The 22,455-nt window shown below is 32.1% G+C and overlaps 1 protein-coding gene across 3 annotated transcripts in view; it reads left to right on the top strand.

Moving 5' to 3' along the window:
• The window catches only part of LOC127174365 (cadherin-18), a 277,340-nt gene that overhangs the window by 166,746 nt on the left and 88,139 nt on the right, over nucleotides 1-22,455 (top strand). For all 3 annotated transcript variants that reach the window (XM_051124769.1, XM_051124766.1, XM_051124767.1), the window contains one exon: nucleotides 12,871-13,528. In XM_051124769.1, the coding sequence (XP_050980726.1) occupies nucleotides 13,280-13,528 (249 nt within the window). In that variant the 5' untranslated portion in view covers nucleotides 12,871-13,279. The remainder of the gene's footprint in view (nucleotides 1-12,870; nucleotides 13,529-22,455) is intronic.

Below are 22,455 nucleotides of genomic sequence, written 5' to 3'. Positions count from 1 at the left end.
CGAAAATGCTAATAAATGCACTCCTCTGACTGCACACAGTAGCACTATAAAAAAGATATTATGAGTACTTTTATAATGCATTACAGGATTCAAGTGGCACTGGAATAACCATTAATATATTCATGAAGCATTACACTGTGTACTGAAGCTGCAGTTTCTTTGTGTTTGTGTGAAATGGTAGCAGTGGCCAATCAAAATGTGATGATGTTATCACAAACAGTTATAAATTTGGCATGATCATGCCTTGTTGTTTTGCAAGTATTGTCAAAATATAGATTATAGTTGAAATGTGTAGTGTAACCTATTTTATTACTAATTATGCTAATTAAAATATGAATTAAATTACATTATACTTATTAAAGTTAATTGCTATTTTTATCCAGTGAATAATAACACTATATATATATATATATATATATATATATATATATATATATATATATATATATATATATATATATATATATAATATGTATATATTACAGTTTTGCTTTTTTGACATTTGACATCCATGTGATATTAGAAAAGTTATAGGGAAAATACACAAATTTAATTTATTTTTTTAAATCATATAAATTAGTGTATGTTTTTATTTAATATTAATAATTTTATTTTATTAAATGTCTTGTTGTCTTGGCTAATTTAAGTTGGTACAGCACTGACTGTTTTTGTTGTCTTTTTCATGCTAATAATGTTTTTGGATGTTTACGTTATATTTTAAATAATTTTTATTTATTTTTACTATATTAATATTTTATTAGATTTTATTACATTTTTATGAGATTACTTTGGTCTCTATTATTTTAGTTTATTTCAATTTGTTTATTTAACTGCTGTGGTCTGGCCTTTTTAAATTATTTTTTTTTATATTTTATTTTATTTGAGATTACTCTATTTTTTCCTTTATTATTTCATTTGATTTCTCTAATCTGTGTGTGTTTTTAATAAATGGCCTTTATTTTACTATTTAATAATTTAATTAATATTAATAATTCTATTTTATTAAATTTCTTGTTGTGTTGGCTCATTTAAATTGGTACAGCACTGAAAAAAGCAGTATAGTACTATTTCCGTTGTCTTTTTCATGCTAATAATGTTTTTAGATGTTAACATTTAATTTCAAATGATTATTTATACTATACTACTATTTATATTAGATAATATTCATTTTTTATGAGATTACTTTGGTCTCTATTATTTTTTTATTTTATTTTTTTATTTTTTTTATTTAAGTTCTGTGGTCTGGTCTTTTTTATTTTATTTTTAATTTAATTTAAGTTTGTTTAATTTAATTTAATTTAATTTAATTTAGTTCAGTTTTATTTTTGGCATACAACATACAAATACATTTATTTATTTATTTATTTAGTTTCCACAGTTTGAACAGCACATAGTTTGAAGAATCTGAAACCATAGCAACTGACTTTATTTTATTTATTTTTATTTATTTTATTATTATTATGTTTACATATAACATCCACATTAAATGCAATATGCAATATGCAATAAATGGAATGTATTTTTTGACACAATTTGAACAGCACATTAGTTTGAAAAACAGCCACAGACATTTTATTTCATTTTATTTTTGACATACAACATCCACATTAAATGCAAAAATATTTATTTATTTATATTTATTTATTTCACACTTTGAACAGCACATTAATTAGAAGAATCTAAAAGCATAACCACTGAAATTTTGTTTGTAATGAGTTGTTTAATCTATAAACAAACCTGTGATTGCACACCGTCAAGTTTTCTGCTGTATGTTATAAGGACTCAACAATATGCAAAGTTCTTCCTTGTCTTGACTTGTTTGGGTCACGTCCCGCTCTGTATTTTCTCTTTGTTTCTTGATCGCTCTCCTATGCAAATGATGCAAAGCAGTCCTGCACAGTGAGAGCTTCTAGATAAATCTATCAACAGAAGCCATATTTCGTTCGGTGCAAATGTGTAAGCGGCAGAGGTGCCGCCCTTCCCTCCACACCGTAGGACTTGTGCTGGGCAGCGCTGCACAGTAAAGAGCTTTGTGTTGCTACATGATATCAGTGAAACCATAACTCAACGTGTGCTGCAATGCAGCAAGGGAATAAGATGGGGAGAGAGAGAAACAGAGAGAGAGATGAAGAGAGTTTTAAAGGTAAATAGACTGTCAGAGTGAAAATGGCTCTCCGCAGAGTGTAGCAGATGGATACTGTCTCAGAGGCAGTGTCCTCCTTCTGTGATGAGAAAGACAGGAGAATCCCTTCTCTCTTTCCCTCCCTCCTTCCTTTTCCTCTCTCTCCTTCCCCTCCCTCTCCATCTCTTCATCAAACGCTCGGCAGATGGGATGCAGGAGTGATTTAGGCCACTAAAGCCACGCAGAGATTGTCGCTTACGCTGGCTTTCGTGGCTTCGGGTCGTCCTCTAAAATGGCTGCAGACGCGTCAGAAGAACAGAGCAAGAGAGCTGTCACTTTGTTCTGGATCTATGATCCAACAGTGAGAATGAAAAACAGCCAGTGAAATAGGGAGAAGTAATATGCTCAGATACTCATAAGAAAGACTGCTGGGTGAATTCAGCAAACTTCATATGAGCTCTCAGATGCTGATCTCAATGATCTCTTTTCTGTGGAGAAATAAAAATACAGATAGGAAACAAATGGTTGGCATACAGTAAGAGCATAAAGCTATACAATTAATATGGGTTATATAGCTTAGATAGTAAGCCCTTTAAGAAGGTGATGAATTAACAGTCTTCATACTGAAATGTCTTTTGACTTTTGATATCTTGGCTAATTTAGGCAAAGTTTACATCATTGACCTATATATATATATATATATATATATATATATATATATATATATATATATATATATATATATATATATCTGCTATGGCTGATTTATTTATATTTATTTATATTTATAAGTTGCCTTTTATTTTATTTTTATAAAAGTTGTTTGACATCTTGGCAAAACTGTTTTTAGAATTTTACAATATATATATATATATTTAAATATTTTATATATTATATAAAGATATTATAATTTAATTATGTTGTTGCTTAATATTTTATTTTATTTTATTTTATTTTATTTTATTTTATTTTATTTTATTTTATTTTATTTTATTTTTTATTATTTTATTTGATTACTCTGTTCTGGTTTATGTATTTTATAAGTTGCCTTTATTTAATTTAATTTAATTTAATTTAATTTAATTTAATTTAATTTTATTTTATTTTATTTTATTTTATTTTATTTTATTTTATTTTATTTTTTCTGCAAGCTTACAGTAGTCTGGTCTATTTTTGTTATTGTTATTATTTTATTGCTTGAAGCTATTTTATTTTATTTTTTTATATCATGTGAAATTACTCTATTTTCTTTATTTTTTTTCCTTTAACTTCTCTGGTCTGGTTTATTTATTTATATTTATAAGTTGCCTTTTGTTTTGTTTTATTTTCCGTGAGATTACTGTTGGCTGGTCTGTTTTTGTTATCGTTTTATGTGATTGCTTGAAGTTGCATTTTTATTTTTGTTGAAATTTAAATGTTTTATTTTTTTATTATTTTATTTGTTTTATTTTATGTGAGATTACTCTATTATTTTCTTTATTATTTTATTTGATTTCTGTGTTTTTTTTTTTTTTTTTTTTTTCGTGACATTAGTGTAGTATGGTCTGTTTTTGTTATTTTATTATTTTGTTTTGTTATTGTTAGTGATTTCTCTGGTTTGGTTGATTTATTTATATTTATTTATATTTATAAGTTGCCTTTTATTTTATTTTTCATGAGATTACTATAGTCTGGTCTATTTTTGTTATTGTATTATTTAATTGCTTGAAGTTGTCTGTTTTTGTTTTATTTAATTTATATGAGACCACTCTGTTTTATTTTTATTTTATTTTATTTTATTTTGTTTTGTTTTGTTTTGTTTTGTTTTGTTTTGTTTTGTTTTGTTTTGTTTTATTTATTTATTTATTTATTGCTATTTTCTTATTACATGTTTCCCCTGGAGAAAGAATTTGAGGAACAGTAGCCTGAAGCAAATGTCTCCATTTGCTCTCTATGTAATCTCATTGCCATCCAGGAAAGAAAAAAAACCTGACATACACTAAAGATCTCGTTTGTGATTGTTAGAAGTCTCTACACATGAAATTGGACTGATCATCTGCCTGGCATCTCTGTGTGACGCTGCAGAGCTCAAGTCCAAAAGAAAGCCAGGAAGCTGCCCGCTGCTGCATGGCATCATTAATAATCGGAACAAGATCTTTTCTCACTTTTAACCGCCTTCAGAAATCAAAACTGTCATTTCCTGCAGGTGCCGTGCGATTTATTTCTGACATTTCAACGCAGGCAACCAGAAAACACAATGTCTGTGTGGCCTTCTCACCTTCAGCTGCCAAAAGATAGTGGAAATTGGCTCGCATCACCGAATGAATATTCAGGAGCTGTTGGAGAGATTTGTTCACAATGTAATTCCGGTTGTATGAGTATCATTTCAGCTTGTCTCTGAGTGTGTTTGTGTGTTTGTGTGTGTAAGTGCTTTCATTGGTGAGCGTCTGATCTTTCTGAACTTTTATGTATATTTCATGATGTAGGCTGGGAGCGTTTGGCAGTCAGTGTACATACATTAGTTGAGTGTTCACAAAAACATACAGAGCAGTGCAGAAAACAAACCTGTTATTATTTCTCACCTGCTCAAGTGCCTTATCCGGGCCTGCTTGCTTTAAAGCTGTTCCTGTACTGTAAATTATACAGTTGTGCACAAACATCAGTATGGTACATCACACTTTAACACGGTTTTTGACTCTGTGATCGCATTAACATTTACAGGTAATCATATGTACAGCAAACACATTTGTGTGTGTTTGGATAGATGATATTTTTATTAAATACTTTCTATTTTATTTAAGTTTATTTCATTTATTTTATATTATTTTGTCTGGTCTAAAAAAATTAAATGTGAATAATGTTATATTAATACAAGTCTTTTAATATTATTTAGACATTTATAGTAATATATTATTAATTATAAAATTATAGTAATTTAATATTAATTATGTAAAATGTATGTAAAAAGGTTATAAATATATAAATGATTATGATATTTAAAAATATTTATTTATTTATTTACATTTTGGGCTAAATTTTAACCTTAAATGCTGCACATGTTCTCATACATCTCAAATATTTTTATAAAAAAATTTTTTTTTGCACATTTGCACATTTTTATTACATTTATATATACACATTTTATATATATGTACTTTCTATTTTATTTAAGTTTATTTTTTATTTATTTTCTGTTATATTATTTTGTATGGTCTAAAAAATGTAAATGTGATTACTTTTATATTATAACATGCCTTTTAATATTACTTAAGAAAATTAATATATTATTAACTATACAATTATAGTAATATAATATTAATTCTGTACTTGTTTAATAATAATAATAATAATAATAATTCTGTGATATATCATAATGTTACTATAATCTTAAATAATATTTAAATAAATCTTTATAATATCAAAATGAATCTTGATGTTGTTGTTGACAGTAAATAATCATTAGACTCATTAGACTACAAAAATGTTATGAATATTTAAATTAATATGATATATTTAAATATTTTTTATTATATTAGTTCATTTACTTACATTTTTGGGACACTGTTTTGGGTTAAAAAAACTACCTTAAATGCTGCACATTTTCACTGTAAAACATTGTTTCTTGTTAAAAGTACTGTTATTATTTGTATATATTTACATATCATATTTATGATATACACTTTTTATATACATAAAATAAAGATTTTATTTATTTATTTATTTATTTATTTATTTATTTATTTATTTATTTATTTTTATTTATTTACTTTATTTTTCCCTTTTATTCTATTCTAGATTTGCACTATTCCTTAAAGACCATTTGTTTGGTGTCATTTCTAGGTTGTTCCAATATTAAAGAACCATCATTCAAATAATCAGTGTCAGATTCTTTAGAAATAATGTCCAGTCCATGCCATAGTAATTGGTCTACTTCACTGTTCAAGCGATTACTCTTCCATCTGCCTGACAATGTGTTCTAACAGCGGTTATCATTAGTCTTTCTCTCTTCAGCTGTAGGTAGTTTGACCCTCTGTACCCTCCTCTCTCCTTCTGTAGTTTGATATCAGCAGAGGGTCCAGACTGAGAAATCACAGCAGGTCATGAAAATACTCGCTCCAGGCAACACAAGGCCTCGTTCTCTGCCTCACTGTCTCATTTCTCTGCTCTAATGTTATCGACTCACAGTACTTTTTGGTCTTACTTGTTCTTATCGGTCTTCCTCCTCTTTAAATGGTCACACATATATTTTTTTTTTTGTTTTCTAAATTAAATTACTGATTTTAATATGTAATTTATTCAACATTACTCCAGTCTTCAATGTCACATGATCTGATTAAGAAACATTTATTATTATTTTAAAAATTATTTTATTTTATTTTTCCAGAAATCATTCTAATATGTTTTATTTATTTTGAAGCCTGTTTGATTTAAGAAACATTTTATTTTTATTATTATTTAAAAAATTTGATTTTGATTTTATTTTATATTTTATTTTATTTTTTTATTTTTTTCCATTTGAGATTATTTTATATTCTATTTTATTTTTCATTTTTTTTTTATTTGATTGCTTAAATCCTTCAGAAATCATTCTAATATGCTTATTTTCTGATTAAGAAACTTTTATTATTATTTAAAATTTGATTTGATTTTATTTTATATTATTTTATTTTATTTTCCATGATATTACTATAGTCTGGTCTATTTTCATTGTTGTTTTATTTGATTGCTTACATTTTTTTGTGCAGTTACTTAATTTCCTTTATCATTTTATTTTATTTCTCTGGCCTGGTTTATTTATTTTAAAAGTTTTATTTTATTTTATTTTATTTTATTTTATTTTATTTTATTTTATTTTATTTTATTTTATTTTATTTTATTTTTTTATTTTATTTTATTTTATTTTATATCCAGGCTTTAGTGTCACATGTTCCTTCAGAAATCACTCTAATATGCACATTTGATGATCAAGAAAAATGTATTATTATCATCTATTTTGACAGCGGTTGTGCTGCTTTTTTTTGTTTGTTTGTTTTGTTTTTTGTTTTTTGTGGAAACTGAGCTACATCTTTTCCCCAGGATTCTTTAATGAATAGAAAGTTCAAAATTTAAAATCTGTTGCAACATTCTGAATTTGATTAATTTATTGCATCCTTACTGAATAGAAGCATTATTAAACAAGAAATAAATTCCTCTTAAAGGAAAACCAGTCCCATCCGACTACAAATAACAAAGTTTTTCCATTGTTCTTTTGATAAACTGTTCCACACATCATGTTCCAGTGTGCTTCTATAAATGATACAGATCTGGGAGCAGAATCCAATAGTGATATTGTAATCTAAACCGTTATGACATGAAATGCGTATCCTGCTGTTCTCTGATCAGACAGTAGAGAAAGTCCCCACCGCTGAATGAATGCCTCGCTACTGGAGACCAGCTGCCATTGATTGAACACAGCTGTGAGCCGTAACCAATGGACTGAGAGCGAAATGCGGGTGGAGGAGAAGGGGATTGAAAGGGTGTTTTAATTATAATCAGCAATACAATCATTACATCAGCACTCTGATTGAAGAGCAACTCCGGAGGTGCCGACACACACACACACACACACCAGAGAGGTTTAAATCCGAAACATACCTTGTCAAATCCACTCCAGAGGCTAATACCCCACCGCCTAACCTCAGAGAAAAGCAGCGCCGGGGGTAAAGCTTGTCGGTTCACCCAGGGCCATCTTGGCAATGCCTTTGGGACGCTTTTTTTATATAGGTAACAGGCATACAGTACAGCTTCTACTTGAATGGGGAAAGATGGAAATCTCCAAAACTATTTGTCCAAAACTATATGTTTTGACATGCCTTGATTTGTGTTTTTTCAGTATCTTAAACACATATTAATGGCTGACGAATCAACATTAGCTGGGTTCCCATCCAAAGTTGTAAATTTAACTAGGAATATTGCATAAAACATTGGTGATCAAGCACCGTTTCCATCCAAAGTGTCAAAGAGAACAAAATTGTCACTTCGTAATAAACTGGCACTAAGAAACATAGGAGAAGCCACTAAATGTAATGATTTACATATACAGATGAAGTCAAAAGTTCACATACACCTTGAAGAATCTGCAAAATGTTAATTGTTTTACCCAAAAAAGAGGGGTCATACAAAATGCATGTTATTTTTTTATTTTTTTTATTTAGTACTGACCTGAATAAGATATTTCACATAAAAGACGTTTACATATAGTCCACAAAAGAAAATGATAGTTGAATTTATAAAAATTACTGTGTTTGAAAGTTTACATACACTTGATTCTTAATACTAATTGTTACCTAAATGATCCACCATTGTTTTTTTGTTTACTGATAGTTGTTCATGAGTCCCTTGTTTGTCCTGAACAGTTAATCTGCCTGCTGTTCTTTAGAAAAACCCTTCAGGTCCCACCATTTCTTTGTTTTTTTTTTTTTTTTTTTTTTTGTTTTTTCAGCATTTTTGTGTATTTGAAATCTTTCCAACAATGACTGTATGATTTTGAGATCCATCTTTTCACACTGAAGACAACTGAGAGACTCGTATGCAACCATTACAGAAGGTTCAAACACTCACTGATGCTTCAGAAGGGAACACAATGCATTAAGAGCTGGGGGGTGAAAACTTTTTGAATTTGAAGGTCAGGGTAAATTGAACTTATTTTGTCTTCTGTGAAACATATAAGTATCTTCTGTAGCTTCTAGAGGGCACTACTATAAGAAAAAATATGATATTTAGGCAAAATAAGAAAAAGAGTACACATCTTCATTCTGTTCAAAAGTTTTCACCCCCCAGCGCCCAATGCATTGTGTTTCCTTCTGAAGCATCAGAGCGTTTGAACAGTCTGTAATAGTTGCATATGAGTCCCTCAGTTGTCCTCAGTAATATTTAAAATGTATCTTTGTGGGATTTTGTTCTAGCTTTATATCTATATATTTACATTCACTTTTTCTACTTGTAGAAAATCGCTTTTTTGTAAACCCCGTTTTAAATACCCCTTTGCTGGAGCTCCATTGAACGAATAGTCCATGAGCACAAAAGGAGATGGATAGCTATTGACTGCTGAGACTGTATTGTTCAAAAAGCACATAAAAGTGCAATAAAAAAAGTCCAAATGCAACTTGTGTGCTATCTTCTAAGTCTTCTAAAGCCATGCGATAGCTTTGTGTAAGGCCAGATCGAAATTTGAGGTTTTATTCACTAAAACATTGTGTTATGTTCAGAGTCTCTTTGAGAACCACTGCATTGTCTGTTTATATATACATACCCGTACATTCAGTGCCTGTTTGTGGACTTGTTTTGCAGAAGTTTTGCTCTCCAGCTCATTGACTGAGTTCAGCCTCAAAGACGCAAGTATGTTTTGGTTAGTTCGCTTTATGACTGTGAATGCAGGCACTCTTGTATTATCGAGAGCAGTCAATCCTGACAAACCAGGATGCGGTATTGTTTTCTTGTTACCACAGTATATTTATAGAGGGCTGTATGTTAGAATTTGTCTCCGGCTCGGATGGAAGTCTTGGTTTAACAACCGACTCTTTTTATAGGCGTCACCGGTGACTAAATGCGGCTGCATTATTTCCTGAGTGAGGAGCTTGCTCAAACACGAGGATTATCCAAGAATCCAGAACATATTTTTAATCCATGTACATTTTTAAGGGGATTTCAACTGTTTACCCTTTTAAAGGATTTGACGCCCATGACAGTATTAGAATCGGAAGCTTGCACGTGCTGTTGGAGGCTTTCGTTGAGTTACAGAGCCTCGTGCAAGAGCAAGTTGCTTGGACGTTTCTGTTGTCCTGAAATCAGCTTGGTTTAAAGAAACTTCTGCTCAGATTGCATTGCAGCTAGTTACAGTTTCATAAGTTATTTATTTGCATGAAGTACCTTTGCTTTTGCAAACCTTTGAGTTTTTTAAAATAGTTATTTGCAGGTGACCTTGATATCATTAGGTATATAAAAGCATGGACATATTTAGTCAAGTCTGCTTGCTGTGGTAATTGACAGCATGCAGAATCCTGCACAGTTAATGATATTTTGTAACATTTCTGACCTTTTTAAACCTTGATGCGAGTGCTGTTGGTGCATAGAAAGGGATTTGCATTTCTGCATTCATTAAACTAAATATGCCGCTCGCAACTCCACACTATGATCTCTCACATTTTATGATTAAATGTTTGTGTTCTGTTTATTACCAAAGCATGACTAAAGTGTCTTATGCTTTCCTGGTTTAGCAACCTTCTATATCACCAAAAACACTCAAAAATTTGTATTTCGGGTTACCCGAGCGCAACTCATCCTTTTGAGAGATAATCATTTTGCATTAGATATGCTTTTACATCTTCATATGAACTGCTGCTAATTTCGGATGAGAAACTTGCATTGCGATCGTGTTCTGTCTCCACCATCATCGCTGCGAAAGACTGAATCCAAAGGTACTGCATTATGGCAAGCCTTGTTAAACAGCGAAATATTGATTATAACTAGGAGCTAATTAGTTACGGGCTTACTGTGCCAAGCATCTGTTGTTTTGGGTCTCTGTGAGGAAATTTCATAAATTACTACTTTTAATGGAATAGTTCACCCAAAAATGAAAAATCTGTCTTCATTTATTCTTCCTCATGTTGGTCGGACTTATAAAAGATGAAATGGCATGAAAGAACATCCAGTCTAATCTTTTCCATTCAAGGATGGTGTATGCTGGAAGCGAATTATGTCTAAATGTTCATTTTTGGGTGGGTTTCCATGTAAATTGGCATTTTACTTGCATAATGTAACATCTTGTAGAGTGAAAGAAAATATTCAGAAACAAAAATTGAAAAAGTCAGGCCTCTACAGTGCGATCAAACTACTGCGTGCGACAATTAAAAATATTTAGGGGAGGGGAGGTTTCTACGAGATTTGCAGCGTTGAGTATCACAGACATATCTCACAAATCCTTTCATAAGCAAAGTGTAGAGAGAGTCTAAATAAGAGATTCATTGTGCAGTGTAGAGAGCTTTGTTAATTATAATGGAATTTTGTGAGATCACGATAAACTAAGATGAGTGACAACTTTTAAAGGGGTCATCGGATGCAAAGTTCACTTTTACGTGTTGTTTGAACATTAATGTGTTGGCAGTGTATGTACACATCTATAATGATAAAAATCCATGCAGTGGTTTTTAATTAAACTGTAAAAATAATATCCCTTTTTTCAAATCGAGCTATTCTCAGAAGAGAGGGGCGGGGCGAGCAGAGCTCATTTGCATTTAAAGGAACAATCCCTCAGAATGGGTTGATTTTTGCAAAGCTCATTTTGACAAGGTAAAAGGGTGTTTGAGAATTTTTAACCAAAGTATATTATAGACTTTTCATTAAGACCTTAAAGAATTATATCAACTTGTGGAAAATGGGCATCTGTTGACCACTTTTAATGATCTTTAAAGGAGTATGTAAATGAGATATTGATTTAATACAACAGGTTTGTCAGACATTGTCTGACCATAACACTACTGTGTGATTTTTCTCTATTTTGTCATCAAAAATAGTTTGAAACACGGCACAACTGAGCCGCTGCGCATCTCCATTCAGTCACAGCAGTGTTTCGTTTATAAATGAACATGCATTTTTAAGTGAATCTAGTGAGTCAGTGATTCAATTTACCTTTTATAAACAGTCACTTGCTTTATTCCTGAATAATTCAGCCATTCGAATGAATCAAACGAATTAATGATTCAGTATGGGATTATTTTTGTGCCAATAAGAATGAACGTAACTTTATAAAACTGAACGTAACTTTCCAAGAAACATGTTAAATTCGTGCGACTGAGTTCATTTTTTCATTTTCATTGTGTTTTTCTTCTTTTGCAGTGGCATATTTTTGATCGTTTCTTGGAAAGTTATGTTCAGTTTTATAAAGTTACGTTCATTCTTATTGGCACAAAAATAATCCCATAATTCAGTAATTAAATCAGTGACTTGCTGGCACCTACTGGCAGTTTTAGTTTAATTTTTAAAGTATCTTTTCAGTTATTTAAATCATTTAATACTTCTATATTCAAAACTGTATATTTAAAACATTAATCTTAACATGAATTTATACATTTTCATTAAACGTGAAAATACACCTGCAAAGCCACTTTTGTGTTCTTCTGTGCCACCTCTGTAGTACAAATACATTTTGTTAATACTGATTCAATTACATTGGTAACTTGTTCTTATTCAGTTGTTTTAATTAGAAATTTTAAAAAGCTTATAAAATATATATTTTTAAAAAATATGAGGTCAATCATCAAAATATGTCAAATATCACCCAAAGGAAAGCTATTTTTTTAATACGATTTTTGATTATTGATTAGAAGGTGCTCCTGAACTTTTGACTGTGCTCTTTTAAGCACAAGTGCTCCTAAAAAGAAAGTAAGCATAGAGCCCTGAAAGTGGTCGTCTCACACTGCAATGAAGCCACAGTGATTGTAGAAATGGACTAAAAAGCTAATTGGGTATCGGTTGACATTATCAAGGGAAATTCATTTTAGAACAAACACTTCATCATGCACTGACAAATCTTTTGCAGTAAGTCCAACAACATGCATTAGTAAAATAAACCTGGGCGAATTTGATCCTATGTTGGGTTGAACTTCACAAAAAGGCACATTAGGCAATCATGCCATATTTGTAATCAAATATCCTTTGAGATGTTTCCTTTCTTGTGATATTTTACAACCATTTAAACATTAAAATTGTTTCTCCATCTTTTCTGTTCACAGGAGATTCAACATGGCCACGGCTGTAGTCTTGCATGTTTGTTGCATCCGGGCTTGAATGCGTCTGCGTTCTTCCTCGAGTGCATGATGTCACTGCATTTCTGCTGCCTTTCCAAGATGAACAACTGAAATATGAACCTCATTCAAGCTTTCTGGACCTCCGGTCCAACGTCTGATTAAATCAAGCCCCTCAAACGTCCATCCGAGGGGGGGAATAAGGAGTAGACGTGGCTGCTGGCTGGTGGCGGTGGAGGACGAGGAGGTGGCGGAGGAGGAGGGTTTGGAATCCATCATTATCCTTTGGAATATATCGTTTGTGGAATACCACTGTGTGTTTGGAATATTGCAGAACTTTCGCTGGAGTTTTTGGAATCCTTTCGGAATATTCGGAATTTCGCTTCTGTTCGCAGTCATGAAGGTGAACCCGAGCTCTTGTTTGTGTCCTGTACTTTTGTGCCTGTGTTTTCTGGAGAGGGGTTATGAGGCGAGCCATCACGGCCAAGCCAAAATCATTTCCAGGAGCCACAATGCAACTCACAGCCACAATCAGACTAAGGACGGGGAAACAGAGGTCCACCATCGGCCCAAACGCGGATGGATATGGAACCAGTTCTTTGTCTTAGAGGAACACATTGGTCCAGATGCACAATATGTAGGAAAGGTAAGCATGACATTTTCAGATCTGGTTTGATCATTTCCCTGGTCTAGTTTGCAGACTTTAGAGGATTTCTTGGTATTTGTCAGCTTGGCCAACCAGCTAAACCAGCTTGCCAATGCTGGCAGACCAGGTTGACCAACTTATACCAACTAAATAGTCTTAGCCAACATAAGTTGGTCAACTGGGTTCATGCAAAAGAAAAAAAAAAATAATAATAATAAATAAATTTAAATAAATAATAAATAAATAAATAAATATTGTAAAATGTATTTATTTATTTTTAAATTATTATTTGTTTAACCAGTCATAAGTGGTGAAATTTGATGTATTTCCTGTTAAAAACAGAAAATTGAAGCAGATATATTGGGACTTTTATTTATTTTTTGTAGAATTAAATAACCTTTAGGTTATGTTACTGCAAAGAATAATGGTTTGCTGCCTGCTATTGAACAAAACATTGTACATGAGTTTCTGGTTTGATTTTCTTGTACGGAAAAAACTTTAAATGAGTATATCAAACCTTAAATTTGGCTTCAAACCAGCTTAAGGTGGTTTGGTGGTCTTTGCTGATTTAAGTTGGTTTTGGTTTCCCAGCTTGACCAGCTGATCTGTGTCCAAAACCCATTTTGACTGTCTTTAAGACTAGCAAATGCACTGGGCTTGTTGATGTTGTTTTTAACTTGGCTATAACAGCAGTCTAATGTCGAAACATGTTGGACCCTCATGAGCAACATAAATTTGTAAATCAAGCGAGTGACCTTTTGCTCCTTCTCTGACCTTATTCCATCACTTGTCTATAGCTGCCGGCCATGATCGATAACATCTTTGCATGGAGTTAGCTTAGCACAGCAAAACAGCAGCTCAGAACTGCAGCTTGACTTATTGGTTCGTGTTTGAGATTTGACAGCCTTCATCATTTTGGCTGGAGTCATGCCGGTTCTCCTGTGTTTGCCTCACGGGCTTGTCGATCTTGTGAAACATGAATTTTGTGTCCATGCCAAATCGCAAATAGGGCCATGAATCTATAAGCATTAGCGAGTCTGAAGTCAACATGGAAACTTTTGCAATTACCACATTTGGATGTATTTTACTAAATTAATTCTGTAGGCTACTTTATTTTTTTTTTTTTTTTTTTTATAGATGGTGAGCTTATGTATATTGTGTGTGTGTATATATGTATTGGTTTATAGTTAGCCTATTTTCAGATATGACTTGGCCATAATAATAACAATGTACATTTTATTTTTATATTAAATAAATAACATTTATTTTATGTAATAACGTCTTTTTTGTGGCTTAAATAAATCACTTTTTTACTAAGATACTGACATGTTTGGCTTATCCAAAATGTTACATTCAGCTGTTGAAAATTCATAGATTTTTTTTGAAAATCATGTATTTTATTTTATTTTATTTTATTTTAATTTATTTTATTTTATTTTATTTTATTTTATTTTATTTTATTTTATTTTATTATTTTATTTTATTTCATCCTATTTTATCCAGGAAAGGAGTGGTTTTGGAGCACAACTGTGTTTTTTTAGGGCTGTCAGTCAATTAAAATTTTTAATCTAATTAATTACATGATGTTTCAATTAATTATTCTAATTAATCACAAAATAAGATTTTTAAAGCTATTTTTCTGTTAATTGAGAACATATCAAGTAGACATTACAATAAATAAATAAAATTACAAGAAATATTGTATCTGATTCAACATAAAATTTATTATGCATAAACATTTAGGCTGCAACGTAAACTATAGAACTTAAAAGAAAATAATAAAGATCACAGTATTTTTTGTTTGTACAATAAGTGTTATTGGTGACCAAAACAGCATGAGGGTGAGTAAATGATGACAGAATTAAATTTTTTTGGGTGAACTTTTTTTGGGTTCTTATTTTTGTAATATTTTTATCATATATTCTTTCTTTATTATTATTATTTTTTTAAGAAATTATACTCTAAATAAGAAACTAAAGCTGCCAGCAGGTGGCGGTAAATGTCTTTGAGTCATTCATTTATTTGATTCATTCAAATGGCTGATTCATTCAGGAATGAAGTAAATGACTCTCTTTATGAATGGCTCTTTGAATCATTGATTCAAACGATTCATTCAAAACGCAAATTCATTAAGTTAACGCATTAAACTGACAGCCCTAGGTTTTTTTGTTTGTTTGTTTGTTTGTTTGCTTTTTGTCTCTTATAACAAATGCTGGTCTTGTTGTAAATTATAGTGAAAATCAAATTTTACAACTGTTGTTCCATTATTACTGCTAAGCAGATTAAAACTCTAGATTTAATTCATTTGTTGTCGTATTGGTGACATCTTATTTTTCATTTTAAATCCATTGGTTAAGATATGCGCATATATTCCATATCACCAGTAGCTTTTCACATAACAGTAGCAGTTCAAGGAAAGACACACCGTCACTGTCCTTGAACTCCCCAGTACTCAAAAACTGCATTAGGCATTGTAAATTGATTCAATAAGCGTTGTTTAATGGGTACTGTGAGACTGTTAGTGGGGGGTGCTGCTCCATCCCAGTGTCCTCCTTTTATTCTCTTTGTGTCTCTCTCTTTCTGAAGCAGAAATTGATTCAGCAGGTCATGTCCGTGTGCTTTACGTCTCTTTACTGAAGCGTCACACAATAAGGCCGCAGGAAGCTGGTTAAGTTGTCTGTGTGCAGATTGACTTCTCTTATCTTCAGAAATATGGAAATGTGTGGCGGTTGATCATTATTCAGGGTGCTCAAGCATAAGGTAATGCAGGGAAAAGAGCGACAGACGTGCAGACAGAGAAAGAGAGAAAAGAGACCAACATTATTTCTCACTTGCTGCTTTCAAATCATGCTGGAATGGTGGTATTTATGAGGTGAGCGGTCAGAAAGGGGACAATATGTTGGAAATGAGCAGGTTTATGATACCTGGAGAAAGATATCCGGTAGCATTCACATGCATCTTAATGGCAGCTGCTCAGCTCTTGCAGGAAGTACGCCATTTGAAATGTTTTGTTTTTACATTTTGGATTTATTATCATTTGGTATGTGTTGAATTTATTTTTTTAAAAAGACATTGAAAGTGTCAAATAAATTAAAATGAGAAATGTTGCCTTGGGAGTGATAGTTTTTATGATTTTTTTTTTTTATATATATTTTCTATTTTCATTTTATTTTAGTTGAACATTGAGTGTTTTTTTTTTTTTTTTTTTTTTTTTTTTTGTATTTTTAAGGAGTTTTTGTTATTATGTATGTGTTTTTAGACATTTTTATTTGTTTTTTAGATTAATGTATTATATATTTTAAGTGCATTAAAATTAATAAAGTGTCAAATAAATTTAAATGTGTTTAAAATCACTTTATTGCACAATTAAAGTAAATTAAGTAAATTAAATATAAAAACTGGCAACTAGCTGAAGCTATTTTTCCAAGAATCAAGTATTAAACCCTATTTTATTTTATTTTATTATTATTTATATATATTTATTTTAATATAATAAATGACCCTGACACTTGAAGAATAGTGATAAAATTCCAGAAAATAGTCCTTTTTTTTAAAGTGCATTAATTATATTAATATTAGAACATTATATATTAATAGTTAATATATATATGTATATAATGTATTCTGTTTTCATTTATTTTAGTTGAAACGTTTGAGTTTTTTTATTTTAATTTTAGTTTTATTTATTTTAGTACATGAATGCATTACAATTAAAAAGAAATATTCCTAAATAAAAATAAAATAACTGAATTAAATAAGAGAAATTGGCAACTAGCTGAAATTATTATTATTATTAATAATAATAATATTTAGTTTAGTTAACTATAATGAATGACCTTGACTTTTGGAGAAGAATAGTGATAAAAATACCAGAAAATACTGCTAATTTACTTTTTTGACTTGGTTTACTTGGTTTATGCCTACATTTCCCATCATTCCCTGTGCCTGAATGATCCATACAAAGCATAAAATACAGACCAAGCATAAATTAGTGCCCAAACATCCCTTTTTCCCCACCTAAATTAGAATACACATCTCAGCATAATTCCAACTCCTGAGCTCATAAGTACAAACTTCCCAAGAGGACTTGAAGGCAACAATAGAAAATGGCCTCTGTGAGAGAAAATCAAGTACAAAATGCATCTGTGTGACAATGAGATGAGATAAAAGGTTTATATTTACCAATTTTACATGTAAGCGCCAAGGGCAGAATATGCGCAAAAGCCTTTCTAAGCCTTTATATTGAATAAAAATGTATTTTGTGTGTTCAAACTGATAAAATGGCAATATTAGAGAGACAGAACTAGACGATTTCTTTTCGTGTGGTCTTATGTTGTAACTGGAGTGCTACATGGGTATTAAACAGATGGCAGTAATTTAAAATTGCATTACTTCAAAACCAAGCCTTATCAGGTTGCTAATTGCATGCAATGATAATTACTTTTTGTCTTTCTTTATTAGCATATCCGCACGAACCGCTTCAGGAGAGCGTCGATTGGTTCGCTGGCTCCGGCAGGTTGGATTAAGATGCCCCGAAGCCTTCTGGTCACCGCTGCGCTTTGTACTCAAACAGTTTACAAAAATTGACCCGAGTTTACAGAATATGCTAATCCGCAACGATAAAATGCCATTAGGAGCAAGCTGTTATGAGGGATTTAATTTGACATGCGCACGCAAAAGGCAAGGTCCCAAGATCGTTAGTGCGGCTAACTCCCTCATATTTAATTACCGCCTCTATCACAGGGGCTGGTAAAATATGGCCATGATGCGAAATGACCCTTAATTAGATCGGCAAAGACTCTAGACAATTAATCCTTCAGCCCCATCGTTTGTGTGTATGTGTGAGTGGATGTGTTTATTCTGAGGCTTTGCTTAATTAAAACTTGCAGATGCTTGCAGTAGCACAGGAAGGGTTCCCGTGAGGGACAAACTGAGATGATAGACCCTTCCTACTGCTCTTTATTTTTTTGCATTTGTGCGGTTGAGTGCCTCACTGCTGGCATCCTTATCCTCAAAGACAGACAAAAGGGACCAGAAAAGCTGTTTTGTCAAGAGACTTGCGCTTGTCTTTAGGGGTCAAAAGTACTATGTGATTAGAGTAATCACCTCATCAGTGGTCCATGAAGAAATTTTGTTATGAACATATTATGGGTAAACAACTCATTTAGAGTTTTGCAATACCAGAATTTCAGTAGCAGTGCAATCCACCAAATCAATCACCGAGTAGAGTAACATACCGAATCAAATGATACCAAATTTTCTTTAACATATTATGAATCTTATACAATTGTTTGCAAGAAAGTTATGAAATTTGGCAGACGGATAGATGTCAGTGTCATCATTAGCCACAGAAAATTTGACATCTCTAAATCAAACCCTCTAGCGCCACCAACAGGCCAAATTTGCACTCATGTTTCTGCTAATAACTTTTGAACTATAAGGTCTAAAAGGAAAATCATTTTTCCATCTGATTCCTTGACTGAGTCGAATGTATACCGAATTGTGAAGTTCTATTTTCAATTTTGTGAAAAATTCACTTTTTCGACCTCGTCCTAGAATGTTTGTCTGATTTCACCAAAATTGGTTCAGATCATCTTCAGACAAAAATCTTTCGCAAAAATGGACGTCTTCGCAACACTTTAGTGGATTCATTATGTATTCATTATGGATGACATTATGTACGTGTTATACCAATTAAGCCTGACCTGAGGGCATATGAGTAGTTTCACCATCTACTGGTCAAAAGATAAAAAATTTGACATTTTTGTTTATATTTTCTGAACAGTTTGACTAAAAATCATAAGAGTGATTTCGTTAGATTCAGTGTATCATACTGTATCAGACAGTAGTAAATTTTCCTTTGTTAGCCATTTTAAGCGTGGATCATTTCGAATTTTGTAGTCAAACGCTTTAACATAATGTTAAGAATTGTATGAATCTTACAGAATTGCTTGCAAGAAAGTTATGAAATTTGGCGAACAGATAGAAGACAGTCTCATCATTAGCCACAGAAAATTTGGCGTCTCTAACTTAAGCTCTCTAGTACCACCAACAGGCCAAATTTGCACTCATGTTTCTGCTCTGTTTACACTTTTGTACTGTAAGGTCTAAAAGTAAAATTCTTTTTTTCTTCTGATTCCTTGGCTCATACTGAGTGCATACCAAAATGTACATTTCTACAGGTCAAGGTTTTGAAATGGACATGAGACATATATCTTTGCAATGCTTTAGTGGATTCACACCAAACTTGATATGTGTTATACCAAGCATGACCTGAGGGCACATGAGTAGTTTTGGCACTGGTCAAAAGTTATAAATAAGTGTCATTTTTGTTTATAATTTTTGAACAGTTTGACCAGAAATCATAAGAGTGAAGATTCGGAGTAGCATACCAAAGGAAACAATACCAAATTTTCCTATGTCAAACATTTTGAGTGTGGACCATTTCAAATTTTGTAGTAAAATGCTGTATTTTTCAAACGCTTTAACGTATTGTTATTAATATTGTAGAATTGCTTGCAAGAAAGTTAAGAAATTTGGCACACAGAAAGAGGACATTCTCATTACCCACAGCAAATTTGGAGTCTGGAGGTCCACCAACAGGCCAAATTTGCAATCATGTTTCTGCTCATTACTTTTGAACCGTGAGGTCTAGAAGCTAATTTTTCCCCTATGATTCCTTGGCTCATGCCAAGATGAATGACTCAGATCATCTTCAGACAATGCTGCCAAAAAGTTATCAAAAGTTTTTGATATACCAAACCGTTTTCGTAAAGCATGTTAACGAATTTGGCGAAATGTGCGCAGAAATGGACATGAGGCTGTATCTTCGCAACGCTTTAGGATTAAGACCAAACTTGGTAAGTGTTATACCAAGCATGACCTGAGGGCACATGAGTAGTTTCGGCCAACCGAAAGATATAAAAACTTAAAATTGCTGTTTATATTTTATTAACAGTTTGACCAAAAATCATAAGAGTGACCTTGTTAGATTTGGAGTAGCGTACCGAATCAAAGATACCAAATTTTCCTATGTCAGCCCTTTTGAGCGTGGACCATTTCTAATTTTGTAGTAAAATGCTGTTTTTTTTTTTCTTTAACGTATTGTTATGAATCTAATAGAATCGCTTGCAAGAAAGTTATGAAATTTGGCACATGGATAGAGGACAGTCTCATCATTAACCACAGCTAATTTGGAGTCAGGGCTCTGGTAGACCATAAGGTCTAAAAGCAAAATTCTTTTTTTCTTATTCTTTGGCTCATACCGAATTAAATGCGTACAAAAATATTAATTTCTATGGTCAAGTTACTTTTTCGAACTCGTCTTAGACAGTTTGTCCAATTTTCACCAAAACTGGCTCAGATCATCTTCAGAGCAATCTGGCAAAAAAAAAAAAAAAGTTATCAAAAGCTTTTTGATATACCAAACATTTTTGTAAAGTGCGCTAACAAATTTGACGAAGTTTGTGCAAAAAAGAACATGAGGCTATATCTCTGCAATGCTTTAGCGCATTCTGACTAAACTTGGTATGTGTTATAACAAATGACCTGCAGGCACATAAGTCGTTTTTAACACAGCACCACCTACTGGTCAAAATATTGACATTTCTGTGTATAACTTCTGACCAGTTTGTCCAAAAATCATAAGATTGATCTCGTTAGATTTTAAAGTGCATGCCAAATCATACAGTATCAGTAATTTTCCAATGTTGGCCTTTTTTAAGTCTATATCAGCAAATATCTTTAAAAAAAGTCTCCACCCCTGCTCCTGGAGAACTACCATACTGCAGAAGAGTTCAGCTTCAACGCTAATTAAACACACCTGAACCAGCTAATCAAGGTGTTCAGTTCTATGTAATTACAGATAGGTGTGTTGAAGCAAGGTTAGAGCCTAAGTCTGCAGGAAGATAGCTCTCCAGGAACAGGGTTGAGAACCCTAGTGTTTACTGAGTAATTAAAGACAGCTCCTTAACTCTTCATTTTACCTCTGTTGTGCTTGGCCCTTTAAATGCTGTTTGCTGCTCTATTTATTATTATTATGTTGTAAGTACATGTGTATGTCAAATGATTTAATTATTTTAATACATTGCACTTATTTCTCAGTTACAGCGTCCAGGTACAAAATTCAGTCTGTATACTGTGGAAAGACTGTTTTCTTCATGTGTCTATTTATTTATTTTCACATTTATTGTTGTGTTAAAGTACCAGTACTTCTGACTTCTTTAACTTAACCAAGCATGTATAGGAATACACAGTATGTATCATCTAATAACACAAAGAGTTTCTTGCAAGGTCGTTGACTACAGTAGTAAATCATCAGTGTTCATTCCTGGCATTGGGAGACTGTAATTCCTCATGCTCCGCATCATGGCACATGTGTAACATGTATGATATATAATGTTTGTGCAGGTGACAGAATATTCAAGGCAGTGCAGCTTTATATATCGTAAGACCTTGAAAGAGAAACTGCAGTTCTGGCTCCTGTCAGACAGAGTCTCTTTTTGCAGAAGGGTCCTTGAAAAAAACTTCAGGCTTGGTCTGTGTGACACTCATACATTACCCAAGAGAAAGAAGAGACAGAGACTGAGAATCCTGTGATCCTCTCTTTAGCCGTACAAGCAAAAATCCTTCTCAGATTCCATAATCTTGCATTTTTAATCTTGTGATTCTTCAGTAGGAACCAAAAAGTTAGACTGGATTAGTGTCTTGAGACATCTTCTAATTCTGGAGTGTTTGGAGTGACGTCACAGAGTAAGCCAGTCATGCAGAAACTCAACTTTACATGCATATGCATATAGACATAATGTATATGCATGCATATTCATGTAGCTATAGCTATTGTAAGCTATAGCCACATGCATATGTCCATATACATGTAGATGTAGCTATATATGCATTTGCCTATAGGTATAGCTCTGTATACATAT

This window comes from Labeo rohita, chromosome 12 (assembly GCF_022985175.1).
Source record: "Labeo rohita strain BAU-BD-2019 chromosome 12, IGBB_LRoh.1.0, whole genome shotgun sequence".
NCBI lineage: Eukaryota > Metazoa > Chordata > Actinopteri > Cypriniformes > Cyprinidae > Labeo > Labeo rohita.
This window is presented reverse-complemented; position numbering and strand designations above follow the sequence as displayed.